This window comes from Aspergillus aculeatinus (genome assembly GCF_003184765.1).
Source record: "Aspergillus aculeatinus CBS 121060 unplaced genomic scaffold BO66scaffold_4, whole genome shotgun sequence".
NCBI lineage: Eukaryota > Fungi > Ascomycota > Eurotiomycetes > Eurotiales > Aspergillaceae > Aspergillus > Aspergillus aculeatinus.
In genome coordinates this window covers 405,530-427,760 of record NW_020291473.1, presented here as the reverse complement: position 1 = coordinate 427,760, position 22,231 = coordinate 405,530, and the positions used below count along the sequence as shown (strand labels likewise).

General features: G+C 53.1%; 10 protein-coding genes across 10 annotated transcripts; 5 read left to right on the top strand and 5 right to left on the bottom strand.

The window, feature by feature from the left end:
• Positions 1 to 20: 20 nt before the first annotated feature.
• On the bottom strand, positions 21 to 2,598 carry BO66DRAFT_388285 (taxilin). Its single transcript, XM_025646517.1, has 5 exons — positions 1,981 to 2,598; positions 1,608 to 1,882; positions 1,376 to 1,524; positions 1,070 to 1,313; positions 21 to 998 (listed from the first exon to the last, which is right to left on the bottom strand). The coding sequence occupies exons 1-5, from the start codon at positions 2,117 to 2,119 to the stop codon at positions 492 to 494; spliced, it is 1,314 nt and encodes a 437-aa protein (XP_025508054.1). The 5' UTR covers positions 2,120 to 2,598; the 3' UTR covers positions 21 to 491.
• A 485-nt stretch (positions 2,599 to 3,083) lies between these two features.
• On the top strand, positions 3,084 to 6,328 carry cym1 (pitrilysin family metalloprotease cym1; the record flags this gene model as incomplete). Its single annotated transcript, XM_025643379.1, has 2 exons — positions 3,084 to 3,463; positions 3,541 to 6,328. 2 exons carry the CDS (start codon positions 3,084 to 3,086, stop codon positions 6,326 to 6,328), a joined length of 3,168 nt encoding a protein of 1,055 aa, XP_025508053.1.
• A 628-nt stretch (positions 6,329 to 6,956) lies between these two features.
• BO66DRAFT_144795 (fungal specific transcription factor domain-containing protein) lies at positions 6,957 to 9,694 on the top strand. The gene is made up of 7 exons (XM_025642093.1): positions 6,957 to 7,172; positions 7,317 to 7,400; positions 7,460 to 7,740; positions 7,806 to 8,548; positions 8,658 to 8,875; positions 8,968 to 9,031; positions 9,156 to 9,694. Exons 1-7 carry the CDS (start codon positions 7,164 to 7,166, stop codon positions 9,527 to 9,529), a joined length of 1,773 nt encoding a protein of 590 aa, XP_025508052.1. The 5' UTR covers positions 6,957 to 7,163; the 3' UTR covers positions 9,530 to 9,694.
• Position 9,695: 1 nt separating this feature from the next.
• Positions 9,696 to 11,617, bottom strand: BO66DRAFT_144754 (uncharacterized protein). The gene is made up of 2 exons (XM_025642092.1): positions 10,202 to 11,617; positions 9,696 to 10,140 (listed from the first exon to the last, which is right to left on the bottom strand). The coding sequence occupies exons 1-2, from the start codon at positions 11,286 to 11,288 to the stop codon at positions 10,034 to 10,036; spliced, it is 1,194 nt and encodes a 397-aa protein (XP_025508051.1). The 5' UTR covers positions 11,289 to 11,617; the 3' UTR covers positions 9,696 to 10,033.
• A 194-nt stretch (positions 11,618 to 11,811) lies between these two features.
• BO66DRAFT_408153 (protein N-lysine methyltransferase family protein) lies at positions 11,812 to 12,956 on the top strand (the record flags this gene model as incomplete). The annotated part of the gene is made up of 2 exons (XM_025649103.1): positions 11,812 to 12,296; positions 12,356 to 12,956. The coding sequence occupies 2 exons, from the start codon at positions 11,812 to 11,814 to the stop codon at positions 12,954 to 12,956; spliced, it is 1,086 nt and encodes a 361-aa protein (XP_025508050.1).
• A 369-nt stretch (positions 12,957 to 13,325) lies between these two features.
• On the bottom strand, positions 13,326 to 14,533 carry BO66DRAFT_144676 (uncharacterized protein). The gene has a single exon (XM_025642091.1). The coding sequence runs from the start codon at positions 14,369 to 14,371 to the stop codon at positions 13,694 to 13,696; it is 678 nt and encodes a 225-aa protein (XP_025508049.1). The 5' UTR covers positions 14,372 to 14,533; the 3' UTR covers positions 13,326 to 13,693.
• Positions 14,534 to 15,342: 809 nt separating this feature from the next.
• On the top strand, positions 15,343 to 16,474 carry BO66DRAFT_456983 (putative 2-hydroxychromene-2-carboxylate isomerase; the record flags this gene model as incomplete). The annotated part of the gene is made up of 4 exons (XM_025652163.1): positions 15,343 to 15,417; positions 15,470 to 15,569; positions 15,658 to 15,941; positions 16,025 to 16,474. The coding sequence occupies 4 exons, from the start codon at positions 15,343 to 15,345 to the stop codon at positions 16,226 to 16,228; spliced, it is 663 nt and encodes a 220-aa protein (XP_025508048.1). The 3' UTR covers positions 16,229 to 16,474.
• BO66DRAFT_144644 (uncharacterized protein) lies at positions 16,297 to 17,259 on the bottom strand. The gene is made up of 2 exons (XM_025642090.1): positions 16,681 to 17,259; positions 16,297 to 16,592 (listed from the first exon to the last, which is right to left on the bottom strand). The coding sequence occupies exons 1-2, from the start codon at positions 17,084 to 17,086 to the stop codon at positions 16,435 to 16,437; spliced, it is 564 nt and encodes a 187-aa protein (XP_025508047.1). The 5' UTR covers positions 17,087 to 17,259; the 3' UTR covers positions 16,297 to 16,434.
• Positions 17,260 to 17,824: 565 nt separating this feature from the next.
• On the top strand, positions 17,825 to 19,584 carry BO66DRAFT_388277 (GTP-binding protein). Its single transcript, XM_025646516.1, has one exon. It carries the CDS (start codon positions 18,182 to 18,184, stop codon positions 19,310 to 19,312), a length of 1,131 nt encoding a protein of 376 aa, XP_025508046.1. The 5' UTR covers positions 17,825 to 18,181; the 3' UTR covers positions 19,313 to 19,584.
• Positions 19,509 to 21,438, bottom strand: BO66DRAFT_144633 (type III PLP-dependent enzyme). Its single transcript, XM_025642089.1, has 2 exons — positions 20,970 to 21,438; positions 19,509 to 20,901 (listed from the first exon to the last, which is right to left on the bottom strand). The coding sequence occupies exons 1-2, from the start codon at positions 21,280 to 21,282 to the stop codon at positions 19,853 to 19,855; spliced, it is 1,362 nt and encodes a 453-aa protein (XP_025508045.1). The 5' UTR covers positions 21,283 to 21,438; the 3' UTR covers positions 19,509 to 19,852.
• Between the last annotated feature and the right edge of the window lie 793 nt (positions 21,439 to 22,231).

The window sequence follows — 22,231 nt, the reverse complement described above, 5'->3', positions numbered from 1 at the left end:
AGGAATCTTTGTAGTAGTTGGCATGACATCACTTTGTGTGGTATTTTCTCATGGTAACGTAATAAGTACGTCCGGATGCTGGTGATCTAGCATGTACAAGTACACGAACAGAAATAAAAATGAACAAAATGTCAAAGGATCGCAACTCGCAAAGGGCCTATGGCTCTGACAGTGCTTACTGCAATTCAATGGCCTTGATGGGTTTTTGGATGAGGAGCCTTAGCACCGATTCTCTTTGCAACACCTGGTGCGACTACAAGTGTTGCATCGAGCAGCGATGGCACCCTACATGAAGAGGCCAGCATTGACATTATTCGGGTCAACTCATAGCGTTCAGGGAATGTATCATTTTCAGCTCATCAGGCCCATGACCCACCCTCAGACTGATGGCAGTGGCGTAAGTGCCGCCAGGAAATCCCTTTGCCATTTGATATCAAGAACAAGCCCAAAAGACCATATTCGAAAACAACTTCTGCGCGGAAAAAAGGGTATTAGTGACATCCGTTGATCATCGCCTTATTTCCGTTGGCTCGCGCTTCCAGTAGATTAGGTGGCGGAGGGGGTCCGAACACAGGCTTCTCGGGCTGCTGAGCAACGTTGCGGTCTCCGTTCAGGTCGCCGTCCCGGCTTTCCAGTTCGTAATCGTCATCGCTAATTCCCTCATCGTCTTCTTCGTCTTCGTAATCCTCGTCGTACTCGCTCTCCGTACCCTCGTCATCGCCTTCCAGATCCGCCGCAAGACCTTGCCCCCGCCCCTGGGCTTGCATTCGTCGGCAGAGCGCTTCGAGGTGGTGGCTTTTCTTCCGCCATTTTTCCAGCTCCTCATGGTTTCTTGTGCGCTCCTCAGCCATCTCCAGTATGTTGCGATTCGTCTGATCGTGCTTGCGCGTGAGAGTGAGGTTTTCCTTTTCTAAGCGTTTAGTTTTCTTGGACATTTCTTCCATCTCTTTGCGAAATGTAAGGAAGAGCTCGTTGCTGTTGTTCAGCGTATCCTCCACCTGCCATATTATTACTACCAGCGGTCAAAATAGAGACTTGGCTGGAACAGCCATCAAGTATCAAGCCATACCTGTTTGAACTTCTCGACGTAGATGTTGAGCTGGCTGCGCAACTCCGCCTCAGTATGCGAGAAAGTTGACACCTGAGAACTCAATGCCCGGCAGCGGGCAGCTTCGTTCTCCGCTGCTCGCCGTTGTTCTTCGTACTTGGCGGTAAGACATTGTATCTCCGCGTCCTTACTACGGAGCAATGCCTTGTAGTGTAGTTCACGCATTTCGAACTTCTCGCCGATCGTTTTGATCTTCGCACGCAGACTGTGGTATGAAGAGAGCTTAACATACCAGCTCAATAGGCAGACTGGGAAAGAACAACTCACGCTTCGTCCAAATCGATATCCACTTTCTCGTTGCGGGGATTTCCTTTGGCAGCCATGACGTCTTGAATATCGTACAGAAGCGAGTCGAGGCGTTCGTTGACGATCAGCCTTGCTTTCTTCTCAGTTTCTTCGAGCTTCTTGTTTTCGTCCTATTGCGTGCACGGTTTCCCTTAGCCCTGGTTCTGCATTGTTCGATTCGGGAATGCGATGCTGGCGAGTTGTAGCTACCCACCTTCACTTTTTTATTTTCTTTTGTGAGCTCTCTGCACAGCTTCTCAAGTTTGTCCTTCATAGTGACGGTCTTATTCAGTTCCGATTTGCCCTTGTCCTGGTCCTTCTGGAGTTGATCTGCCCGCTTCTTGCTCTTGGCATAGTCGCGATCCAGCTTCTTCATGTCGGCCAGAAGTTCGGTGTATTTCTTGTGCACAGTCTCGAGCCGCGTCATCGGGGATTCGATATTGTTGAGGAGTTGATTGAGATCTCTCGTGGCTTTCTTAACCTCGCGCTCTGTGGGAGTATCAGCAACCAGATTCATTCACGTTTTGCCAGCCAGATTCAATGGCGTGATCGATACACCAGGCGTAGAAATCAGTGGGTGCACGCACCAATCTCGGCCTCTTGGTCCTTCTCTCCCGCAGCATCTTGCTCCAGCTGCGAGATTTTGGCGGCCAGCAGCTTCGAGGTCTCATTCGGATCTGCAACCTTCTTCCCCTGCTTTTTCTTGGACATGGCCGCGGACGACATGGTTCGCCGTTTGTCGTAAGAATATTTCGAAAGGTATGCGGTTGTGATGCTGTTGAGAGTGGTCGCGTGGCCAATTCTCAGCGGTGAAAATTGCCAGGTTGGAACGATTTGACGGGAGATGGCAGGGACGAATGCGTCACTTCCTCCGATAGCCGCGAGGACAAGACAAGAAGGGAAACTCTTCGCGGCGACAAAGCGAACAATAGTCGGTAGCAGGTGTTATGATTGAAGGCAACTCGTATCCACCCGGCGAGTCTAGTGGAGAACCTCGGTGGCCTCTTCCTATAATTGCAGAAGTCGGAGGTAACGGGAACCCACGAAGGTTGACTAGAATGCAAGTCCTGCAAAGCCAACCGGAAGCTCACTTGCGGGAGGCGTCGGGAATCAACAGCGAAGGCGTGCCTATGCCTTTAAGGCGGAACAGAACGAAAGGTATTGGGCGAGAGTGTCGACTGCGAGAAGAGTCGACAGACGAACGGGTCACTCTTCGAGGAACTTGCCGGGGAAGATTGGATGGAATAGTCGTAAGAGGGGGGGATGCGCACTTGACCTGCACTAGCCTCTTTCGAAAACTTCTCTTGGCACAACCGTCCGTCGCTTTCTGCCCGCCTGTCTTTCTAAGCAATTGAGTCGCGCCGACGGAGCTACTTTCAAACACTCCAACCATTTTTTTAATTCTTTCCTATCATTCTCTTTCTGTATTCTTATCTCCTTTTCTACTTCTTTGGGGCATTCATTTGTTCCACTCTCTTGGTCTGCAACCTTTGGTCTAGCAGAGTACAATCGTTTATTCGTTGCGCGTTCCAGATCTTCGCACTCATCTCCGAGCTGCCCGGTCTGTCCGGTGAACGGCAACCGACAACCTTCGGTGCGCAAAGAAGCTGCTGCGGACTCGCTACAGTACGTCAGTCGTGCCATACTTTGTGAAAGAACCGCCGTATTTAAATTCCCGAAACGAGTCACCATGTTGCGCTCAACTCTGGGGGTGAGCAGAGGTCTCATGCCTGCTTTACCGAAGTCGGCCAACGGACGTCTGCTGGGTTCTGGCAGCACTCTCCTTCGCTGGGGTCAGATGAGAAGATCTGCTTCAACCGTGACAAATCTAGACAACTTTCCCGGAATCGGAGACAAGGTTCACGGCTTCACCGTTCAAGAAAAGAAACATGTACCGGAGTTACACCTGACGGCCGTCCGATTAACGCATGATAAGACCGATGCGGACTACCTCCACGTGGCCAGGGAAGACAAGAACAATGTGTTTGGAATTGGCTTCAAGACCAATCCCCCGGACGCTACTGGCGTTCCTCATATCCTAGAGCATACCACGCTCTGCGGTAGCGAGAAGTAAGTACACTCAGACGGCTGTGAGCATACTTCCCACGTCGCACTAGAACGATGGCTCACATATTACCACACTTCAGATATCCTATCCGCGACCCTTTCTTCAAGATGCTTCCCCGCTCGCTGTCGAACTTCATGAATGCATTCACTTCCGCCGACCACACCACATATCCTTTCGCTACCACGAATCAGCAGGACTTCCGGAACCTACTCTCAGTGTACCTGGACGCCACCTTCCATCCTCTGCTTAAGGAGGAGGATTTCAGGCAGGAGGGTTGGCGGTTGGGGCCAGAGGACCCCCGTGCTATCGAGGGTCAGACGGCTCACAACCCCGAGGACATCCTCTTCAAGGGCGTCGTATACAATGAGATGAAGGGACAAATTTCGGACGCAAACTACCTCTATTATATCAAATATAAAGAGAGCATCATCCCAGCACTGAACAACTCGGGTGGTGATCCCCAGTACATTACCGATTTGACGCACAAACAACTAGTCGACTTCTCCAAGCGCAACTACCACCCCAGCAATGCCAAAATTTTCACATATGGTGATATGCCTTTAACTGACCATCTCGAGCAAATCGGCAAGGTTCTGGATGGATTCCAAAATGGCGAAGCGGATACTTCTATCAAACAACCTATTGACCTTAGCCAGGGTCCTAAGAGTGTGACTGTTCCAGGCCCCATCGACACATTTGCTGGCGAAGACAAGCAGCACAAGACATCAACATCGTGGTATATGGGAGATTCAACTGATGTTGTGGAGGCTTTCTCGGCCGGGATTGTATCTTCTCTGCTCCTGGATGGTTATGGCTCACCTATGTACCGGGCTTTGATTGAAAGTGGCCTTGGCTCTTCTTTCAGTCCCAACACAGGACTCGATACTTCCGGCCGCGTGCCGGTATTTTCAGTCGGTGTGACTGGTGTCAGCGAAGAATCGGCTTCTCAGGTCAAGACCGCTATACAGACTGTCTTTGAGGAATCGTTCGCTACGGGATTCAGTGATGAGAAGGTCCAAGGTATCCTTCACCAGCTTGAACTTGCACTCAGGCACAAAACGTCAAACTTCGGCATTGGTGTCATGGAGAAAACAATTTCCTCTTGGTTCAATGGATCTAATCCTATGAAAGAGCTAGCTTGGAATGAAGTGATTGATGAGTTCAAGAGGAGGTATGCGCAGGGCGGCTACCTGGAGTCGTTGATGCAGAAGTATCTTATGAATGATAATTGTCTGACATTCACGATGGTTGGCACACCTACGTTCAACAAGGAGCTTGACGAGCAGGAATTGGTGCGGAAGGATACAAAGCTCAGTCAACTCGCTAAACAGCATGGGTCCATGGAAAAGGCTATTGCCCAGCTAAAGGCGGAGGAACTTCAGCTACTAGAGGTTCAAGAAAAGGCACAGAACGCTGACCTGAGCTGCTTGCCTTCCCTTCGGGTGTCTGACATCTCGCGCGAGAAGGAGCGCAAGCCCGTTCGGGAATCCAAGGTTGACGGCGTGGATGTTCTTTGGCGTGAAGCCCCTACCAACGGCTTGACCTATTTCCAGGCTTTGAACACATTCGATGGCCTCCCTGATGACCTTCGATTGCTGATGCCACTTTTCAACGACTGTGTCATGCGACTTGGTACAGCAAATCGGTCCATGGAGCAATGGGAAGATTTGATCAAATTGAAGACCGGAGGTATCTCCACCTCCACGTTCCACACAGCTTCCCCAACGGAGCTTGGAAAATTCAATGAAGGTCTTCAATTCTCCGGATCTGCTCTGGACAAGAATATCCCCGACATGTTGCAGATACTGACCACCCTTGTGACCGAAACCGACTTCACAAGTCCCAGTGCACCCGCGATGATTCAAGAGTTGCTCCGAATGACTACCAATGGTGCCCTGGATGCCGTTGCAGGAACGGGTCACCGTTTCGCTCTAAACGCGGCTGCGGCAAACCTCTCGCGCAGTTTCTGGGTACAAGAGCAGCAGTCCGGTCTCGCACAACTGCAGGCAACAGCAAACCTCCTGCGGGACGCGGAAACGTCGCCCGAGCGTTTGGCAGAGTTGATCGAGAAGCTCCGCACAATCCAAGCTTTCGCCATCTCTAGCTCGTCCGGTCTTCGTGTCCGCATGGTTTGCGAGCCTGAGAGCGCCGGTCAGAATGAATCCGTGTTGCAGAAGTGGTTCGCGGGTTTGCCCCAGGTTCGCTCGCCCACAGCGGCCTTTGACTCCCCAGTGAGGGGTTCCAAGATGATTAAAACGTTCTTCGACATGCCATACAAGGTGTACTATTCAGGCCTAGCCATGCACACTGTTCCATTTGTGCACTCCGCTAGCGCCAAGCTTAGTGTTCTTTCTCAACTCCTGACGCACAACTACCTCCATCCGGAGATTCGTGAAAAGGGTGGTGCCTACGGTGCAGGAGCCAGTAACGGCCCAGTCAAGGGAATGTTTGCCTTTACCAGCTACCGGGATCCCAACCCCACCAACACCCTGAAGGTGTTCCAAAACAGCGGAATTTTCGCCCGAGACCGGGCTTGGTCGGAGCGGGAGCTCAACGAGGCTAAGCTGGGTATCTTCCAAGGCCTTGACGCCCCAATGAGCGTCGACGAGGAAGGCGCAAGGTACTTCATGAGTGGTGTGACCCACGAAATGGACCAGCGCTGGAGAGAACAGGTCCTTGATGTCACCGCAAAGGATGTTAACGAGGCAGCACAGGCCTTCCTGGTTGATGGCTCTCAGCGATCTGTCTGCCTGCTAGGTGAGAAGAAAGATTGGATAGAGTCCGATGGTTGGGATATGCGAAGGCTTTCCATGACTGTAGCAGAGGAGGGACTCGAACATGCCGAAGGTGCCGCTGCATCTGCTTAAATCTGCAGATACCGGATCCTTGAGACTGCGCCAAGCATAACACCCCAACACCTCTGACCTCATGACCTCCATCATGGCGATTCATTGTTCGCCATGTGTACCATATTTCCAATGTATTTTTATGATGTCCGCCCTCTTCGAAAGATCATGTATATAGAATTCTGTCGGCATAATACCCTTCTCACTCTTCTCTCGGCTGTCTTGGTTTCGTTGTCACTCTCCCCGACTGCTCACAAACGCGCATTTCAAGAACAACCTACCCCATCTCCACTCGAAACACCATGTTGGCAGATGGTTGGTCCTCCTATAGGAGCACGCGCAAGATCAACAAGAATGTGAACCTGAGGCTGACGAGTCTCTCTAGGTCTCATGGTACACTTCTTATTTCCGTTTTTCAGACCCTCCTTGACTTCCTTGAAGCCTACGCAAGGCGGACTAAAAACGTGAGAACAGGCGTAGCTTAGCCAGGGCCACTTTGTATGTGTGGATTGTCCACAATTCGGTCATTGGCGAAGGTCACGGGCGTAACACAACTGGTATTACTATTGGACCCTCGTATATAGACGGGTGGTATCTACCTGACTTATCAGCATGAATGATAATGTCGAGTCATATTGATTAGCCCCGGCTCACGTGGTGACGGACTTGTTCTTAGTTTCTTAGTGTCGCGCAACACTTGCTTGTTCACTTTCATCCTGTCGAAGGATTACCTGCAATACAAGACTACAATTCCTCACTCTCGTGCCCAAGAGCTGAAAAGCGCATGCACAGCAGCAAGTAATGCGACGATGAAAAAGACTGGCGCTATTGCCCATGGGCCTAAACCGACTAAAGCATGCGGCAAGTTGCATATGCCTAAGCCTTTCATGTTCGCGCCAAAGTGGTGAACTAATGCACTCTAATAGTCAACTGCCGCAGATTGAAGGTCAGTTACTGGTTTATGCATCCATAAATAAAACATACATCAACGCTGCTGACTGCCTACGAGATGAAATGCGTGGCTGACGGCAAGCCGCCATGTCGCCGATGTCGCCACACCAATGCTGCCTGCATTTTCAGACCTAGATCAAATGTGAGGTGGTTTGACTCTGAATTTGCCGGTAAAAGTCAATCTCTGCTTACAATGCTTAGGCTGCAACTACAGCTCGAGACTTGGGGCCCATACTACAGACATCGATGGATCCCAGCCCCGAGATGCCGTCGATCCTCAGCCGATTAGATCGCATCGAAAGAAGATTAGGTATATACCAAAGAGAAGGCTCGTTGCCGCTTATCAGTGAAGGCTTAGATGATGACGAGAGAACCGGGTGTCCTCGCCTATGGAACGCTGTCACACATCTGAAGAGCATCACGCGGCCACCTCAAGAGGATGCGATCTGGACCCGTCCTATCGTCAGACACCTCTGGAACTCGTACGTGAGCAGTTCGCCATCAACGCCTCTCTGTGTCAGGGCTGAGCCGATTGACATCCACTCAGCTTCGTCGAGAACCTGCCACTCCTCCACTTCCTCAAAGACCAAAGCGCATTCGCATCGCCATCTCCCCTTCTCCTAGCGTCCATCCTCTACATATCTGCCTTGCATGGATCGTCGAAAGACCTCGGCGAGTTTGCAAAGGGTTATTTCGTCGCTCAATGCTGCGCCATCGCCGAGCTCGTCCTCCCACCTAATATACTCCCCGACAACAGCCCCCAAACCACCCAATCCCCAACAGAGCCCATGGCCTACCAGAACATCCTCGGTCTCATCATGGCCAGCCTCAGCTCCGAAGCTTACGTGCCCGTCACCGGACACTGGATCGCCCTGGCTTACCGCCTCTTCCTCGATCACACCCTTCCCACCACCGCAGAAACCGGCACGAGTCAGGACTGGGGCGGCCTCTTCTCCGGCCTCCAGGTCATCGACATCGAGCACGCATCCATGCACATGTGCTGCCCTTTGCTGCCGGAACACCCTCCAACCGCAGCCCTCACTTCCTTCCACAGCAACGACAACGAGGATGAAGAGCATGCCTTCCGCGGCCTCTCGCAGATGATGCACCAAGGCCTCAGCCACTTCGTCGGCAGGGGCCTTCCCACGATCTGGTCCTTCGTGAGCAGCGCACGGGAACCCGACAATCCACCCTCAATCCGAACCTCCTTCACGGACGAAGACGCCCGGGTCATCCGCCTGTGGGCAAGAAAGTTGGACGATTGGCTGATCAGGTATAACAGGACATCGCGTGAGTGGACACCCCTATCCCCTTCCTTAATCCTTATCATCAAGACACCGTCCCTGGACAAAACTCAAAACGCTGCAATCGACTTACCCACCGGCTTACCCAAATCCAGAGCGAACCCCCTCCAACCGCCAAGGCATCCTCATCCTCCTCCAATACCACCTGCACAAGCTTTACGTGCTATCGATCTACCACCCAGCACGGGGCTTCGATCTAGGCTCTTCAGCGGATATCGCCCCGGCCGAGAGACACGAGTTGCTGGTGTCCGCTCGCGCGGTGGTGCGGTTGCGGTTGGACGACTCGAGCATCTGGTCGAATTGGGACTTGATCGTACGGTCCCCCTTACAACCTCCTTCCCCCCCCCAAAACACACATGAGACACACCAAACAAATATCCGAACGAAGACGAATAACATACATAGATGATCACCTTCGCGGCTATGCTACTTCTCCGCGGCATCGAGGACGGTATGTCCCACCCAGACGGTACGTTTTCTTTAGTGACAAACTCTTCAATCTAGTCTTCTGATCATGGATTCATCCTGAAAACACCCTCGGACCAATAAAGACAGTTGCTAATCCATCTACACGATCTGTGCTTATGAGTCAGACCGCTACCTGATCGAGAAACACATCGCCAAGCTGAAACCAAGCCATCCGTCCATTCCAAGCATCCATCACGTCCTAGCGGAGCGCCTCGAATCCAATCTGCAGGCGATGCACACGCCGCCGGAGGTAGCTTTGACTATCGGCTACCCGCCGCCAGAGTCCGAGGCCGGGGACTACTCCTGGGCCATTTTTGACCAGGAAATCTTGTCGCTGGCGAATCCGCCGTGGTTATTTGAGGATATCTCCGGCGGCGGCGGCGGCGGCAGCGGCGCGGACCAGATGCAGAAACGCGCGAACCAGTTCGTTTCACCGGACGGGTTGGCTATGGGTGGTGGTGGTGGTGTTGGGGTTATGGAAGGTGGATATCATCTGTGATGGTGCCAGTTGGTTGTGCATTCAAATGAAAGATGGTAAAGAACATCAAATTGTGGGTTGCGAGCGGGATTGTTTTACCAGAACAACATGATTCATATACCGCGCTGCACAGGCAGCTGGTCCCCTAAGTAAAGGCGCAATCTCTCTCGTAAGTCATTTCATATTACATATTCCACTAATACTATAGATAATCTTGAGTAACTGCGTATGTGGCAAAGAATTATTAACCTAGTGCCCAAGGTTTGACCCGCAAACCGTGATGGGCGACAGTCTGTCCTTTGACTAGCATTGGGAGTAGCACAACCTTGAAGCAGTCATGTTCAGTGGGGTTTAGGGTCAGTGGCTAATGCTGAATCATGGTCATTGTTCTGGCCATGGGAGCCGCTATTTGGTGATGCAACCATCGTATCGTGGGGTTCAGGTGTTGTAGGGAAAGGCGGGAATGGTTCGGTTTGTGAATTGTCTTCGGTTGTTATGGACAGTGGCCGTGATTCAGAACGACCATTATGATCTCGTATAGGAGGGTCTTCTGCTGGTGACCCAGGCGTGGACTGGTGAGTGTCTTGGTGGGTTACATCTGATGACGTGCCATGATTCGCCGATGAAGAAAGCTAGTGAAATGGAGTTAGAGCACAAGTCTGAAGACCGCGCAAGGCAGCAACTGCCAACGACTAACCTGATGATCAAGACCACGGTTCGATGCCAACTGCTGTGCGGCCAGCCGTTTCCGTGCAATCTCCGATTCTTCTTCATACGCCGCCTGCTCCTCCTCCTTCTTGAGATCGGCCAATGAAGGCGTGCTATCATCACGGGTGATATCTACGTAGGACTCCTGCGGGGAACGAAGCCGGCTGCTCCGCTGGTTCTTCTGCTTCTTCTTGGAGGCCTTGGACGAACTGGTGGTCCCCAGACTAAACGTTCCGGACGCGGACCGCATGCTCGCCGGCTTATCCCCGATCATGTCGATCGAGTCCAATCCCGTTCCTCGACGGCTGCCCAACGCCATGGCAAACTCATCATCCAACGGCACAGCATCCTCTTCGTCATCGCTGGGAATCAAATCCCCGCGCGAACTCAGCGAGTTCGTGGTCTCCCGCGACGACTGGGTCGAACTCCGATACCGGCCTTTGCTCCCGGACGGCTGGGCATCGTAATCCTCGGCGGCCTCCATGAGCGGCTCATCCTCGTAGACGTGCCTCCGCAGTCCCCCCGCCGGATGTTCCTGCAGATCCGCCGCCGAGGGACGGTATTTCAGTCCGCGCGCCCCGAAGCGCCAGGGGAACCGCTCGAGGAATCCCAGGAACGAGGAGCTGGGGATGACGGTTGGGTCATTCCGTTCATCTTGGGCCAGAGCCGTGCTCTTCCGACGGACACGCCGCGTCCCGTAGCTCATCCGTCTCTGCCGGCGAGGCTGCTCGGCACCGCCACGGGCCAAACCACTGCCAGCCAGCAGGCGGTCGAGTTCATCGGTGCCCCATCCCAGCAGTCCAGCATTTGAGTCCTCATTGTCCCAATCGTCATAGAAGTCAAAGTTCGCTTCCGCGCGGCCGCGTCGGCGCCGACGCAGCTGGTCCTCCCGGGTCGGAAGACAGGGTGCCGTGCAGCTGTAGACGCAGTTGCCGATGGCCGTGAAACACGGCAGGATATAGTTGTGAGAGAAGGTGTAGAGGCCCTCCTGGGCTGTCTCGTTTGCGGATTCAAGGTTGTGGGAGATTTGATTTATCCTCTGGCGGACTCGAGGGTCCTTTGATCGCATCATGATGTTAAGCCGGGGGCGGGTTTGGGTAGGGCGTGGGCGGTACTAGGTAAGGGACAACGGTTGCTGGCTTAACGTCTTTAACTAATTGTTGTCATGCCACAGCCGAGGGGTAAATAATGATAAGGCTCAGATCACTTTCAATCAAGAACGTCAACCAACTGGCCCCATCAAGTCCGCGCGACGATGATGGGGGAGAGACTTAAACAGTGAAGTCGGCAGTCGGTTGATAGGTAGAGACCGCATTGGTGGAAAGAGAGATGAGCTCTCAGAGATCAGAGATCAGAGAAAGACACAACGAATAACCAAAGCAACCAACCAGCCAACCCATGGGAAATGGATAGGAATGGCAGCCTGAGGAAGAAAGACGCCGATGTCATCGTTCCCGCTCCTTAGTCAGCACCAACGGTCCAAGCACGTGCCGCACGGTCACGGGTCACGGGTCACGGGGCACGGGCCGCCTTCCTGTTCGGGATGGGCATCTCTAATCTGTTCGGATGCAGTTCAGGGATTATTCTTCGTGATCATGGTTTATTATATTCGATTCCTCAAAACCCCCAGGTTTGCCAAGCAGAAAGGTGCTGTATCAGTCTCCGCGCTGGTCTGCATCACTACCGATCTCGGGGATGCCTTCCTGACTCAAGATGTGGATTTGCATGTGACCCTGGTCGCTCATGGCACAGGAAAGGTCCTGTATCAGGAACCCATGACATGGAACGCAGGCAAGCGTGAAGTACCAATATCGCTGGGACCATTTCCCGCCAACCTGTCTCAACACACAGCCGTGCTTGCAGTATCCCCTGCCAATTCCGTCAAGCTGCAGGCACCGTTACCAGACTCACTCATTGGAAAGTCCGAAGTTCCGCTAGTTGTATCAGGCTGGAGTGCTCCGTTTGGCGGATCACAGACTTCAGTAGCGGAGAAGCTCGTTGAACGACGCTTTGGGCCAGATGACAAGCTCGGCCTCCGAATCTGGGAAGAAACCGGGAACAGTATCGCCCGGCATATCTGGTGAGACACCTCTTTATCCAAGGGGGCCATTGTTCTCAGCTAACTCCCATATGTCCCAGGGATGCAGCGGTAGCGTCAGTTGTCTATCTTCAGAAGATAGTTGCGGGAGACGCAGAGATCTCTGCGCCACTGTTGCAAGCGCTTCTTCGAGGATCGCGCAACGGCCCGCTTCACGCCATCGAACTGGGTTCTGGATGTGGCATTGTAGGAATCGCGCTGGCAGAGCTTCTTCCCGAGTGCTCTGTCACGCTCACCGATCTTCCTGAGGTCGAAGAAATTGTGACGAAGAATATTGCGGTTGCGCGACCTGCCAAGTCCTCGGCACTCCAATTCCAAACTCTGGACTGGGATGAGCCGCTTCCAGAAGATTTATGCGGTGGCTCCATTGACCTGATCCTTGTCTCAGATTGTACCTACAATGCGGACAGCTTACCTGCGTTGGTCTCGGTGCTAAACCGCTTGCTGCAGATGTCGCCGGATGCAGTCATCCTGGTGGCGTTGAAGAGACGACACGAAAGTGAAACCGTCTTCTTTGATCTCATGCGGTCGGCAAATATCTGCAGTCTGCATCTGGCTCACATGCAGCTTCCATCCGAGCATGATCAACAGGATCAGATTGAACTACATTGCTTTGGGCGAGAGAGAAGGCATCAGGGCTGACAGCAATAGGCGTTGTCACTATTGCTTTCTCTGGCCTCCGTGGCACTCCTACACAGGGTTAAATCACCTCCAGGCAGGGATGCTTGAAGGCTAAGAAGCTACTTCTCGAGGCTCTTGTTCAAGCCATCCAACCGCAAGGCATCTTGCCTTCATTGGTGACGCGATCTCACTCATCATTGGTTCTAATGTGCTTCGGGACCTGATGGTCCTCAAGACCGCCCATTCGCCCATTGAACGACCAAAAGCACACCTAAACACTTGATAACTGGTGGACTAGATGTTCCATACTACGGGAATCGAAAATCACTTGCGGATTCTAAGCAATGGCCTGGACTCGATGAAAAATCATACCGAAGGCTATTATTGATCACAGTCTCAGTGAGCTTTCATCTTATCCGGCCTTTCAATTAATGGGAATCTCTTGGGGGAACTACCTGGTCAACCTCTAATAATTCATTCTTGTCTGCCATGTGAACGTAGTTACAATATGAGATCTGACACTTCCAAGTGCTGGCTCGACCTGTCCTCGTGGCTGAGTTGCTGCCAGTCAACTACTGTGCTTCAGTCCAGTGCGAGCAACCCCATTTCAAGGCGTCGAATGATTTGGAGCAAACACGACATCTAGCATGGATGAAGCTGTGTTCATAACCTTTCATGACCAGCTCTCTCGGGTCTTTCTCTAATGGAGACTGTCTATCGCATTCACAAATAGTACCACCAGTGCGAATGACCTTGGATCACGCAAGTCCAAGCAGTTTTCTGAATCTATGGCTTGCAGAGGAGGCAGGTTTTGGATCTGGCTCAGTGGGTTGCGGTTGCGGATCAACCGCTGCGGGTATACCTAGACATTGTGACTGGCGATTGCGTCTAACTTTCAGATTGGACAGGAGGGCTCCGACATGAAGGTCAAGGGGCACATAATCAGCTTCGACGGACTCCGGCAACACCTTGTTGAGCGTATCGGATACTACCTCTGGAAGTCGGTTATGCAGTCTGTCAGACTGAGCCAGCTGCATACCATCAATGAGGCTGCACGAACGAGGAGGCGGCATCACAGGGAGTCCGTTTCCTGGAAATCTCGGAGCACTGGGGTCGCGAAGATCATGTTCGATGCATCTTCGATTGAAAGCACTGAAGTTCGCTGCAAGTGTCACTGCGCAGAGAGGCACGAATGCAAGGCTCATTGGCTGGGCATTGGCCGTCTCGTTGGATTTTGCGGCGGAAGGAAACGAAGCACTGGCACAAAGAGCCCACAAATCGGCATACAGGCGGCAGACGACCAGGATTTCTCCGGCCACGAGCTCAAGCTCATCCCATCTCGGCTGCACGTGGTCGGATATGGTAAAGGATGGGTTGACGCACAGAACCAGGGATCCCTCCTGGATCGACCATATCTCGTCTAGGCCTAACCGCATGTCCCTGCACGACTGCAGGCGGGCGCAACCATTCCGCTTGGCCAAGGGTATCGAGCTCTGCAACAGATATCGACTCGGGGTCGGCGAATGCGAAGCCCTCTTCCGGGCCGGGGAAATGATCGATTCGCAACTTGAACAAGGATTGAAGGGGATCTGGGGTGTCGATGTATGCTATGCCAAAGTCAGATTTGGGGCACTGCTATAAGTGGTTCGATGGGTGGTGTTACACTTGGGGTTCTTCGCTCAGAGTCCTGCATCTTTGCTTGTGCTCGCTGGGCTTGGTTTTCGTATTCCTGCATAGGATTTATGCTTGCAGGAAGCCATTATGGATGGACTGGGAAATGGGGAGAGATGGTTGACAATCGTCGAGGGACGGCAAGAGCGACCCAGAAGTATGACTGCAACTGCTTGCTGCTTCTGCTTATCAAATGGTCCGGAGTTGTTGAGTCCCCCATCCTACATGTGCTTGGGGTGCTTGATCCAGCATTCAGGCTTACATACTCGCATGCCCTCTTACTTATACTCCAGCATTTTAGTATACACTCATTCACAAAATAGTAAAGACAAGAATGGCCTAATAACTCGGTGTGCTTGCTTGCATGTGTGTTTTCTTGGAATCTGATTTCGGATAAGGCTTACTTCGAGATGCATGGGGGATTTTAGAAACGCTGACCCGATTGGGCTCAGTTTTATGTGACCCCATGCATTCTCACGAGAACGCTTGTAGAGCTTATACTTGTGCTCTGCAGATGCCCCGAATGCACCCCAACCCAACACGACTAATCAACACCAACAACCTCGGCTTGCGGGCGCTGAGTCAGCCGTGCGGAGGAGAGCATGACTGCCGGCTTGCCTTTGACCGACCGACACTTATAGCTATGAATATCTCCACCATAGACTCAAAGAAATAAGAACAAAAACAATCCTCCAACTCTCAGATATCTACCTAAGCAACCAGTCAGATCCACAGAATGTCCGCCCCCAGTATAACCCTCTACATAGACACCGTCAGCCCCTTCGGGTATATCGCCTTCCACGTCCTCCGAGTACGTATCGCCCAAGAACTATAAACCACCTTCTACTAACCACACAACCTAGAACTCCCCTATCTTCGCCAACTGCAAGATAACCTACATCCCCATCTTCCTGGGTGGTCTGATGCACGCCTGCGGAAACACTCCACCCGTGGAGATCAAGAGTACGTACGCCTACGCCTACGCCATAATCGATAGTATCCCCCCCGCGGAGGACACCCCCACTAACAAAACCATGTGTGGATTACCCAGATAAATCCGCCTGGATCAACCGCGAACGCACGCGCTGGGCGACCTACTTCTCAGTGCCGATCATCCCGACCCCACCCCCGGGCTTCCCGCCGCGCACGCTGCACACGCAACGGGCGCTGGCCGCCGTCGCGCAGCTCGCCCCGACGCAGTACGAGGCCGTGCAGGAGGCGTTCTACCGAACGTTCTGGGTGGAGGGGGACGGGCGGATCGCGGAGCCGGGGTGTTTCGTGCCGGTTTTGGAGCGGGTGTTGGGGGCGGAGGTGGCGGGGCGGGTGGTTGAGGCTGTAAGCTCCTTTTCCCCCCTTGACCATGGACTATCTCCCTTCCGGAGAATACTCAGGAAAAGAGACAGCTGATAAACGAGTAGATGCAAACGCCCGCGATCAAAGCGCAGCTCACCGCCAACACGGACCGGGCCTTCCAGGCCGGGGCGTTCGGGGTGCCCTGGTTCGAGTGCACGAATGCGCAGGGCGAGACGGAGGGGTTCTTCGGGGTGGATCATCTGGGCCAGGTGGCGGAGTTCTTGGGGCTGGATCGGCGGGGGGAGTCGGGGATGCGGGCTTTGCTGTAGCGTAGCGTAGCGTCGCGTCGCCGTAGCTTTTCGAACAGAACGGCTTGAGGCTTGTGAGTAACTATGGGAAGTAAAAGCGGGGGGGGGTCGATATTCATCACAATCCCATTGATCTGTACACAACACACAGCAAAGGGAAAAGAAAACAGGCTTAAGCGCGATCAATCAATTCCTTTCTTGAATGCAAACCAATGAACAACACACGGCTACTGCCTCGGCGGCGGCTGCTCCTTACGGTGGTACTTCTTCTCCAGATCCGTCTTCGTCCGCGTCCTCTCCTGCAGAAACTCCACGATCCGTTCCTTCTCCAGCGCGTCGATCCGGCGCATCTCCTCGGGGTCGGCGGCGCATCGGTCCCCCTCGCCTGCATTCATCCATCCAAAAGCAACCGGGTTAGCAAGCCAACTCGACAACACGCACAGATATCTTCCGTGGAACCAAAAAAAACTCACCATCCCCCTCCCCCGCACCCCCGGCTAACCCAGGCACATACTCGCGTACCCGCTGCATCGCCTTCCCAACCAGCTCGCTCTCGTACGCCGCGTTCAGCATCGTCCGCACCTCCTGCATCGAGGTACTGGCCACCTCGGTGATTTTCTCGGGGGGCGGGAGGATTCCCGAACACGAGGACGTGGATGTGGATGTGTTTGTCGTCGTGGACGTGGTTGAGGTGATAGAGGTCGGGTCGGAGGGGGTATGCTGCGGCTGCGGCTGCTGCTCTAGCGTTTGCGTTTGCGTTTGGGTTTGGGCTGGCAGCTGCAGCTCGCGTTCTCGCTCTTGTCGTTGGCGTTCGAGGAGGTCTTCTTCGTGGGGGGCCACGCAGCCGAGGTCGCGGGCCGTGTCGTCGATGGTTTTCATTCTCGAGCACAAGATCCCAAGATCCCAAGATCCCAAGGTCACAGTCACAGGTAATTGAAGAAGGATGATGAATTAGGAATGTTGTTCGGGGTTCAGCACAGTACAAAGGCAAAGGGTCGAGGTACAGTACAATCTAAGGTGGAAAATAAAAATAAGAGAGAGGGAAATGAGGAAGTTGACATGGTCTGGTCTAGATCAAACAATCTCCCCCCCAATTCAATTCCGGAAATCGGCTGTAGCCTGGTAGGGCTGGAGATGACATCAAGCGGGTAACTAAAACGGGACGGAGGGGGATGATATCATCGGGGGGGGGGACTTTGGCCGGGTAACTCTGACACTATTGCAGTCAACTTTCAGCCCTGTGGATCAGGTTGGGATTTCCATGCCTCGACGGCGGAGATTGTCGGGCTGGTTTTGTGTTCACTTCTCTTCTTGTTCTTGACAGGACGCTTGGAAGAGCATAATTTCTACTACTGTGGGGTGGGGTGGGGTGAACTCGATTTACATACGAGCAGGCAGCGGGTGGTTGTATGGTGCTTTGTCTATCATGAAGCGCTACGATTACTTGGCAGATGTCTCACTTCACAGCAAAACGAAAGTCCAGCTTGAAAGCATACTATCACTCGAAACGTAACTTAGCGGTTGAGCATCACGCCACCTAGCCCTTTTTTCAGGGGTCATGTTAACAACTGGGAATTACCACGGCCGATCACTTCAGGTCCGAAGTGACTGCGGCACCGTATTCTTCCGCACACTGATATACAGTACATCGTACAGTGCCATGATTGAAACAGCCTCTACAGTCCCCTCGTAGCCAATCCATTACTTCCAAGATGGGCTCACAAACGAATCATCTACTAAGTAAGTCAAAGCCAGTTGACTTAGGGTTCTACCAATCCAGACTAGCGCCACCCCCTCGCAGCCCCTCCGCCACCGCCGAATTCTGCCGTCCGAAATCAACCATCCGCACTGCACTCTCTTATCTTCTTTCGCCTTCTCCACTCGATCACTCTCTCTATTTTTCCCCTCATTACACTTATACTGATACACTTATAGACTTACCTGTTCTAGAGCTCTACATTCTTTCCTCATAAAATGCCTCCAATCCCCATCACCATCGTCACCGGCTTCCTCGGCTCCGGCAAGACCACCCTCCTCCTCAACCTCATCCCGCAACTGCCCGCGACCTACCGGCTTGCGCTGCTCAAAAACGAATTCGGCGACGTCGCCGTCGACTCCCAACTCGCCTCCACGCAGTCCATCTCCGGGGTTCGCGAGCTCCTCAACGGCTGCATCTGCTGCAACCTCGTCGGTCAGCTGAGCGACGCGCTCGAGCAGCTCCGCACCGAGGTCCACCCGGACCGCATCGTGATTGAGACCAGCGGGAGCGCCTTCCCCGCCACCCTGGCCATGGAGGTGAACCGCCTGGCGCGCGAGAACCCGGGCACTTTCGTCCTGGACGGGGTCATCAGCGTCATCGACGTAGAGAACTGGGAGGGGTACGAGGACACCTCGTACACAGCGAAGCTGCAGGCGAAATACACGGATCTGATCATCTTCAACAAGTGGGAGAATGTGTCGGAGATGCGCTTCGACATCTGCCTCGACCGGGTCGGGGACCTCGAGGTTCCCACGCCGTGGGTTAAGTCCGATCGCGGTAAGGTCGACAAGGATGTTCTGCTCGGGATTGACGGGGCGTTGTTCGCCAAGGAGGAGCATCGTCATGATGACCATGACCATGACCATGATCACAACCATGATCACCATGAGCACCATGAGCACAAGAACGATCATCAGTCCGAGGTGGAAGTCCTCTCCGTCAACCTCAAGTCCACCGATGCCACCGTCGTCGACATCCCGGCTCTGGAGCAGCTCCTTCGCTCCGCCTCCAAGGAAGAAGTCTATCGCATCAAGGGCATCATGCGGTGTTCGACCAGCGCGCCTCCCGCGGAATCCTCGGAAGATCAAGCCGCCGTCACGCGCGCTCCCGCTTCGGCCAACTGCCCCGCCACCCGCTATTACATTCTGAATTGGGCTTTCGGTCGCTGGACCTTCACACCATCGGACGTCGTCGCTGAGAACGCTGACCCCGCCGTGGTGGCCCGGATTACGTTGATTTTGGCTCGCTATGAATCCGCCAAGTGGAAGAAGAAGCTCGAAGCCGGGGGGCTTGTACAGGTTGCTGGATCCCACGATGCCGAGTTGGTTGTGGAGCGATTGCTCTAAAGCTTCCGACATGCAATCTATTTACCTTCTTTTACCTACCATATACAGCGCGCAGGGGCTGGCTCCTAGGCGTGATGACTTTGGAACTAGATCTCACTTTCTTTTCGATTTAGATATTTGGCACATGACTTTTATGACGGAGGACGAAACGACTGAAGGGTTGCGGCGGAAGCGTTCGGTTCTATGATAGTTAGACTTGATTCCCAGAAGAATGATAGACGACTTCTAGAGGTTGGAAAGGAAGGGCCAGAAGCATAGCAGTAATGAACGAGATATAATCAATCGAACGAGCAGGTGCGGGACTTCCACATGGCTGTGTTTGAACACACACCGAGAATAAACACTAAATACAGGTTTCTGCTCAAATTCAAGCTCCACTCGGGAATCCCCCCTGCATCTACTCTATTAAAGAAAAACATGGATAAGTTGTGAATCAAGGCAAGCGCGCTGCGCAAGCAGCACCAGTTGCTTGATAAAAGACAAAAGACAAGTGTGCATTAAATCCAAGAACGCAATGAACAGAGACAGAGATAAAAACACCTAGTACTCGAGGAGAGCAGAAGCTCCAGCCTCGCTGGAGATATAGATCACCTCGTGGTTGTCCGAGAAACCATTGAAGCGGGTCGCGCTACACCTGGTGTAGGCTCCCATGTCCTCAAAGTACAGCCAATCACCTACGTTCAGGAGGGCCGGAAGGTTGATGCGCTTGCTGATGACATCGATGCCATCGCAGGTCGGCCCCCAGATAGAGTAGGCGATGCCCTCCGAAGTCGCAGCATTCGGAGGATTGACATTAGGGTCGCAGGTCAAGACCTGAGCCACAGGGTGCTGATGGTCAAAGATGATGTTGGAAAAGTTTCCATACACCCCGTCATTGAGATACAACATGTACGCATCCTGCGTCGGGTTCTCGGGGTCCCGCACGTCACGACGAGCAATCACATTGGCAGCCAAGGTGAAGGCGCTGGCAACGTAGTAGCGGCCGGGCTCGGCAATGACACGGATGTTCGGCGGGAAGTAGACTTCCAGAGCGTCACTAAGAACACCAGCGAACTTTTCGAAGGTATCCTGGCTGAAACCTCCACCAACATCGAGAGTGTGAAGCTCGTGGCCTACTTCAGCGGCTTGATCGAAGACCAGCCGCGCGTCCTGCACGGCCTTCAGGAAGGCTTTGGGGTCTTCAGCGCCAGAGCCGACGTGGAAGCTCACACCGACAACCTTCAGCTCGAGCTGGTACGCAACCTCCAGCAGGTGACGAGCGACATCCATCGATGCTCCAAACTTCATACTAAACTGGCACATGCTGGAAGAATCATCCGTAAGGATGCGCAAGTATAGCTCTGCGTCAGGGTAGCATGACTTGATCTTGTACAGTTCATCGGCATTGTCGAAGGTCATCTGCTTCACCCCCATCTTGGCTGCATAGCGCAGGTACGACTTGGTCTTGCAAGGCTGCGCGTAGATAATGCGGCTCGGATCGATACCAGTCTCAAGAGCCAGGTCAATTTCCGCCTTAGAGGCACAGTCGAAACCGTTGCCGAGCTTGGCCATGAGGCGGAGGATTTCAGGGTCCGGGTTGCACTTGACGGCTAATGAATATCGACATCAGTCGCTGTCTTCCTCCGTAGTCGTCCAACTTCAATCGAATCGAACTTACCGTAGAAGGGCCGGACACGGCTCAGGTTCAGTTTCCAGCGCAGATGCTGGCGGTAAATCTCGCCCATATCTGCCACATAAAAGGCATCTTCGGCGCCCGGGGCGCAGGCGTCCACGTCCACCTCAGACGCACGCTTCTTCAGGACGTCCAGGATAAGCTCCTTGGCAGCCAACCTAGACTGCGGCTGATCGTCCTCTCCATGATAGCTGAATTGACCATGATCCCAATTGAGATTATAGTCGTTTTTGTCGGGAATATGTTTGATAGTGGTGCATATTTCAGCTGGCAAACAAGCAGTCGGTGCCATAACCATGCGCGCTGCGACGAAGCACGGAATAGGTCTTTAGATAAAGATATAAAAAAGGAAGTGAAAAAAAGTTTGTTTGAACGCGACTGCGTGTTAGGGAGGACGAAAAGTTTCGCAACCGAGGTTGACTGGACCAAGCCTCCTAGACCCTTCCTCCTTGAGAGGAAGAACCTTCAGAGAAGTCCTATGCGGCAGCTCAAAAGGCGAAGGTGTGAATTGTGAGGGCGTCAATTTATGAAAAAATGGCGCACCGGACGGAGGGACGGAGATCGAGACCAGAAGGAGGGGGAATGTTATTAAGAGTGTCGCGTTGACGTCTATGCGATACAATTTGACGAAGAGAAAGCGAGGCTGTGTAAGCCGTGGTGCCCTGAGTTGCCTTTGGAACTGGTGGATTCCAAAGGTCTTGAAAATGCGATTGAAGAAGAGTGTGGTGAAGATGGAAAGAGAAAAAACAGGGTCTTTTCTAGTTCCGAGAAATAAGAAACGATCTGACCCGAGCAGCCCAACTGTTAGCGGCGGGATTGAAAGAGAGCGGGAAAAGAAATGAGCAACGAGAACTCGGATATCAAGATAAAAGGGATGCGAGATTTAATTCCTGGGTCGTGGGGGGTAGTCCGAGGGGGAGGGTGCTGAGGGGGGAGGGGGAGGAGACAAGAGGTGCGTGCAGAATTTTAACGACACTTTTCCGGTGGAGGGGGGAAATTTAGGGCAAAGGGCACGGCGTCAGGCAGACACCGGGGGGTGGGGGAATGATGCTGATTCCTTGATCTGACAGGAAGATGACAGATGACCTGAAAATCATGGATGTAGGGGGGTGTGTATAGGCAGCAAGGAACAAGATAGCGTAAGGAGAGAAACTCACCTGGATGGAATGGGGATGTGGTGTGGTGAGAGGAACGAACACAAGGAGGGAAGTAAAGAAGGGGGAGGGGGGGAAAATGGAGAGGGAGAG

Bases quoted from the DNA above. Each gene is read 5' to 3' on its own strand.
- BO66DRAFT_144676 (XM_025642091.1), bottom strand. From the start codon at position 14,371: ATGCGGTTAGGCCTAGACGAGATATGGTCGATCCAGGAGGGATCCCTG.
- BO66DRAFT_144754 (XM_025642092.1), bottom strand. From the start codon at position 11,288: ATGATGCGATCAAAGGACCCTCGAGTCCGCCAGAGGATAAATCAAATC. The intron at 10,141-10,201 runs GTCGTTGGCAGT...CCATTTCACTAG, and splicing joins TGGTCTTGATCATCAGGTTA to CTTTCTTCATCGGCGAATCA.
- BO66DRAFT_388277 (XM_025646516.1), top strand. From the start codon at position 18,182: ATGCCTCCAATCCCCATCACCATCGTCACCGGCTTCCTCGGCTCCGGC.
- BO66DRAFT_144644 (XM_025642090.1), bottom strand. From the start codon at position 17,086: ATGAAAACCATCGACGACACGGCCCGCGACCTCGGCTGCGTGGCCCCC. The intron at 16,593-16,680 runs GTGAGTTTTTTT...GGATGAATGCAG, and splicing joins GGGTGCGGGGGAGGGGGATG to GCGAGGGGGACCGATGCGCC.
- BO66DRAFT_144633 (XM_025642089.1), bottom strand. From the start codon at position 21,282: ATGGTTATGGCACCGACTGCTTGTTTGCCAGCTGAAATATGCACCACT. The intron at 20,902-20,969 runs GTAAGTTCGATT...GATATTCATTAG, and splicing joins CCGTGTCCGGCCCTTCTACG to CCGTCAAGTGCAACCCGGAC.
- BO66DRAFT_388285 (XM_025646517.1), bottom strand. From the start codon at position 2,119: ATGTCGTCCGCGGCCATGTCCAAGAAAAAGCAGGGGAAGAAGGTTGCA. The intron at 1,883-1,980 runs GTGCGTGCACCC...ATACTCCCACAG, and splicing joins GGACCAAGAGGCCGAGATTG to AGCGCGAGGTTAAGAAAGCC. The intron at 999-1,069 runs GTATGGCTTGAT...ATAATATGGCAG, and splicing joins ACGTCGAGAAGTTCAAACAG to GTGGAGGATACGCTGAACAA.
- BO66DRAFT_144795 (XM_025642093.1), top strand. The intron at 7,741-7,805 runs GTACGTGAGCAG...ACATCCACTCAG, and splicing joins GTCAGACACCTCTGGAACTC to CTTCGTCGAGAACCTGCCAC. The intron at 8,549-8,657 runs GTGAGTGGACAC...ACCCAAATCCAG, and splicing joins CAGGTATAACAGGACATCGC to AGCGAACCCCCTCCAACCGC.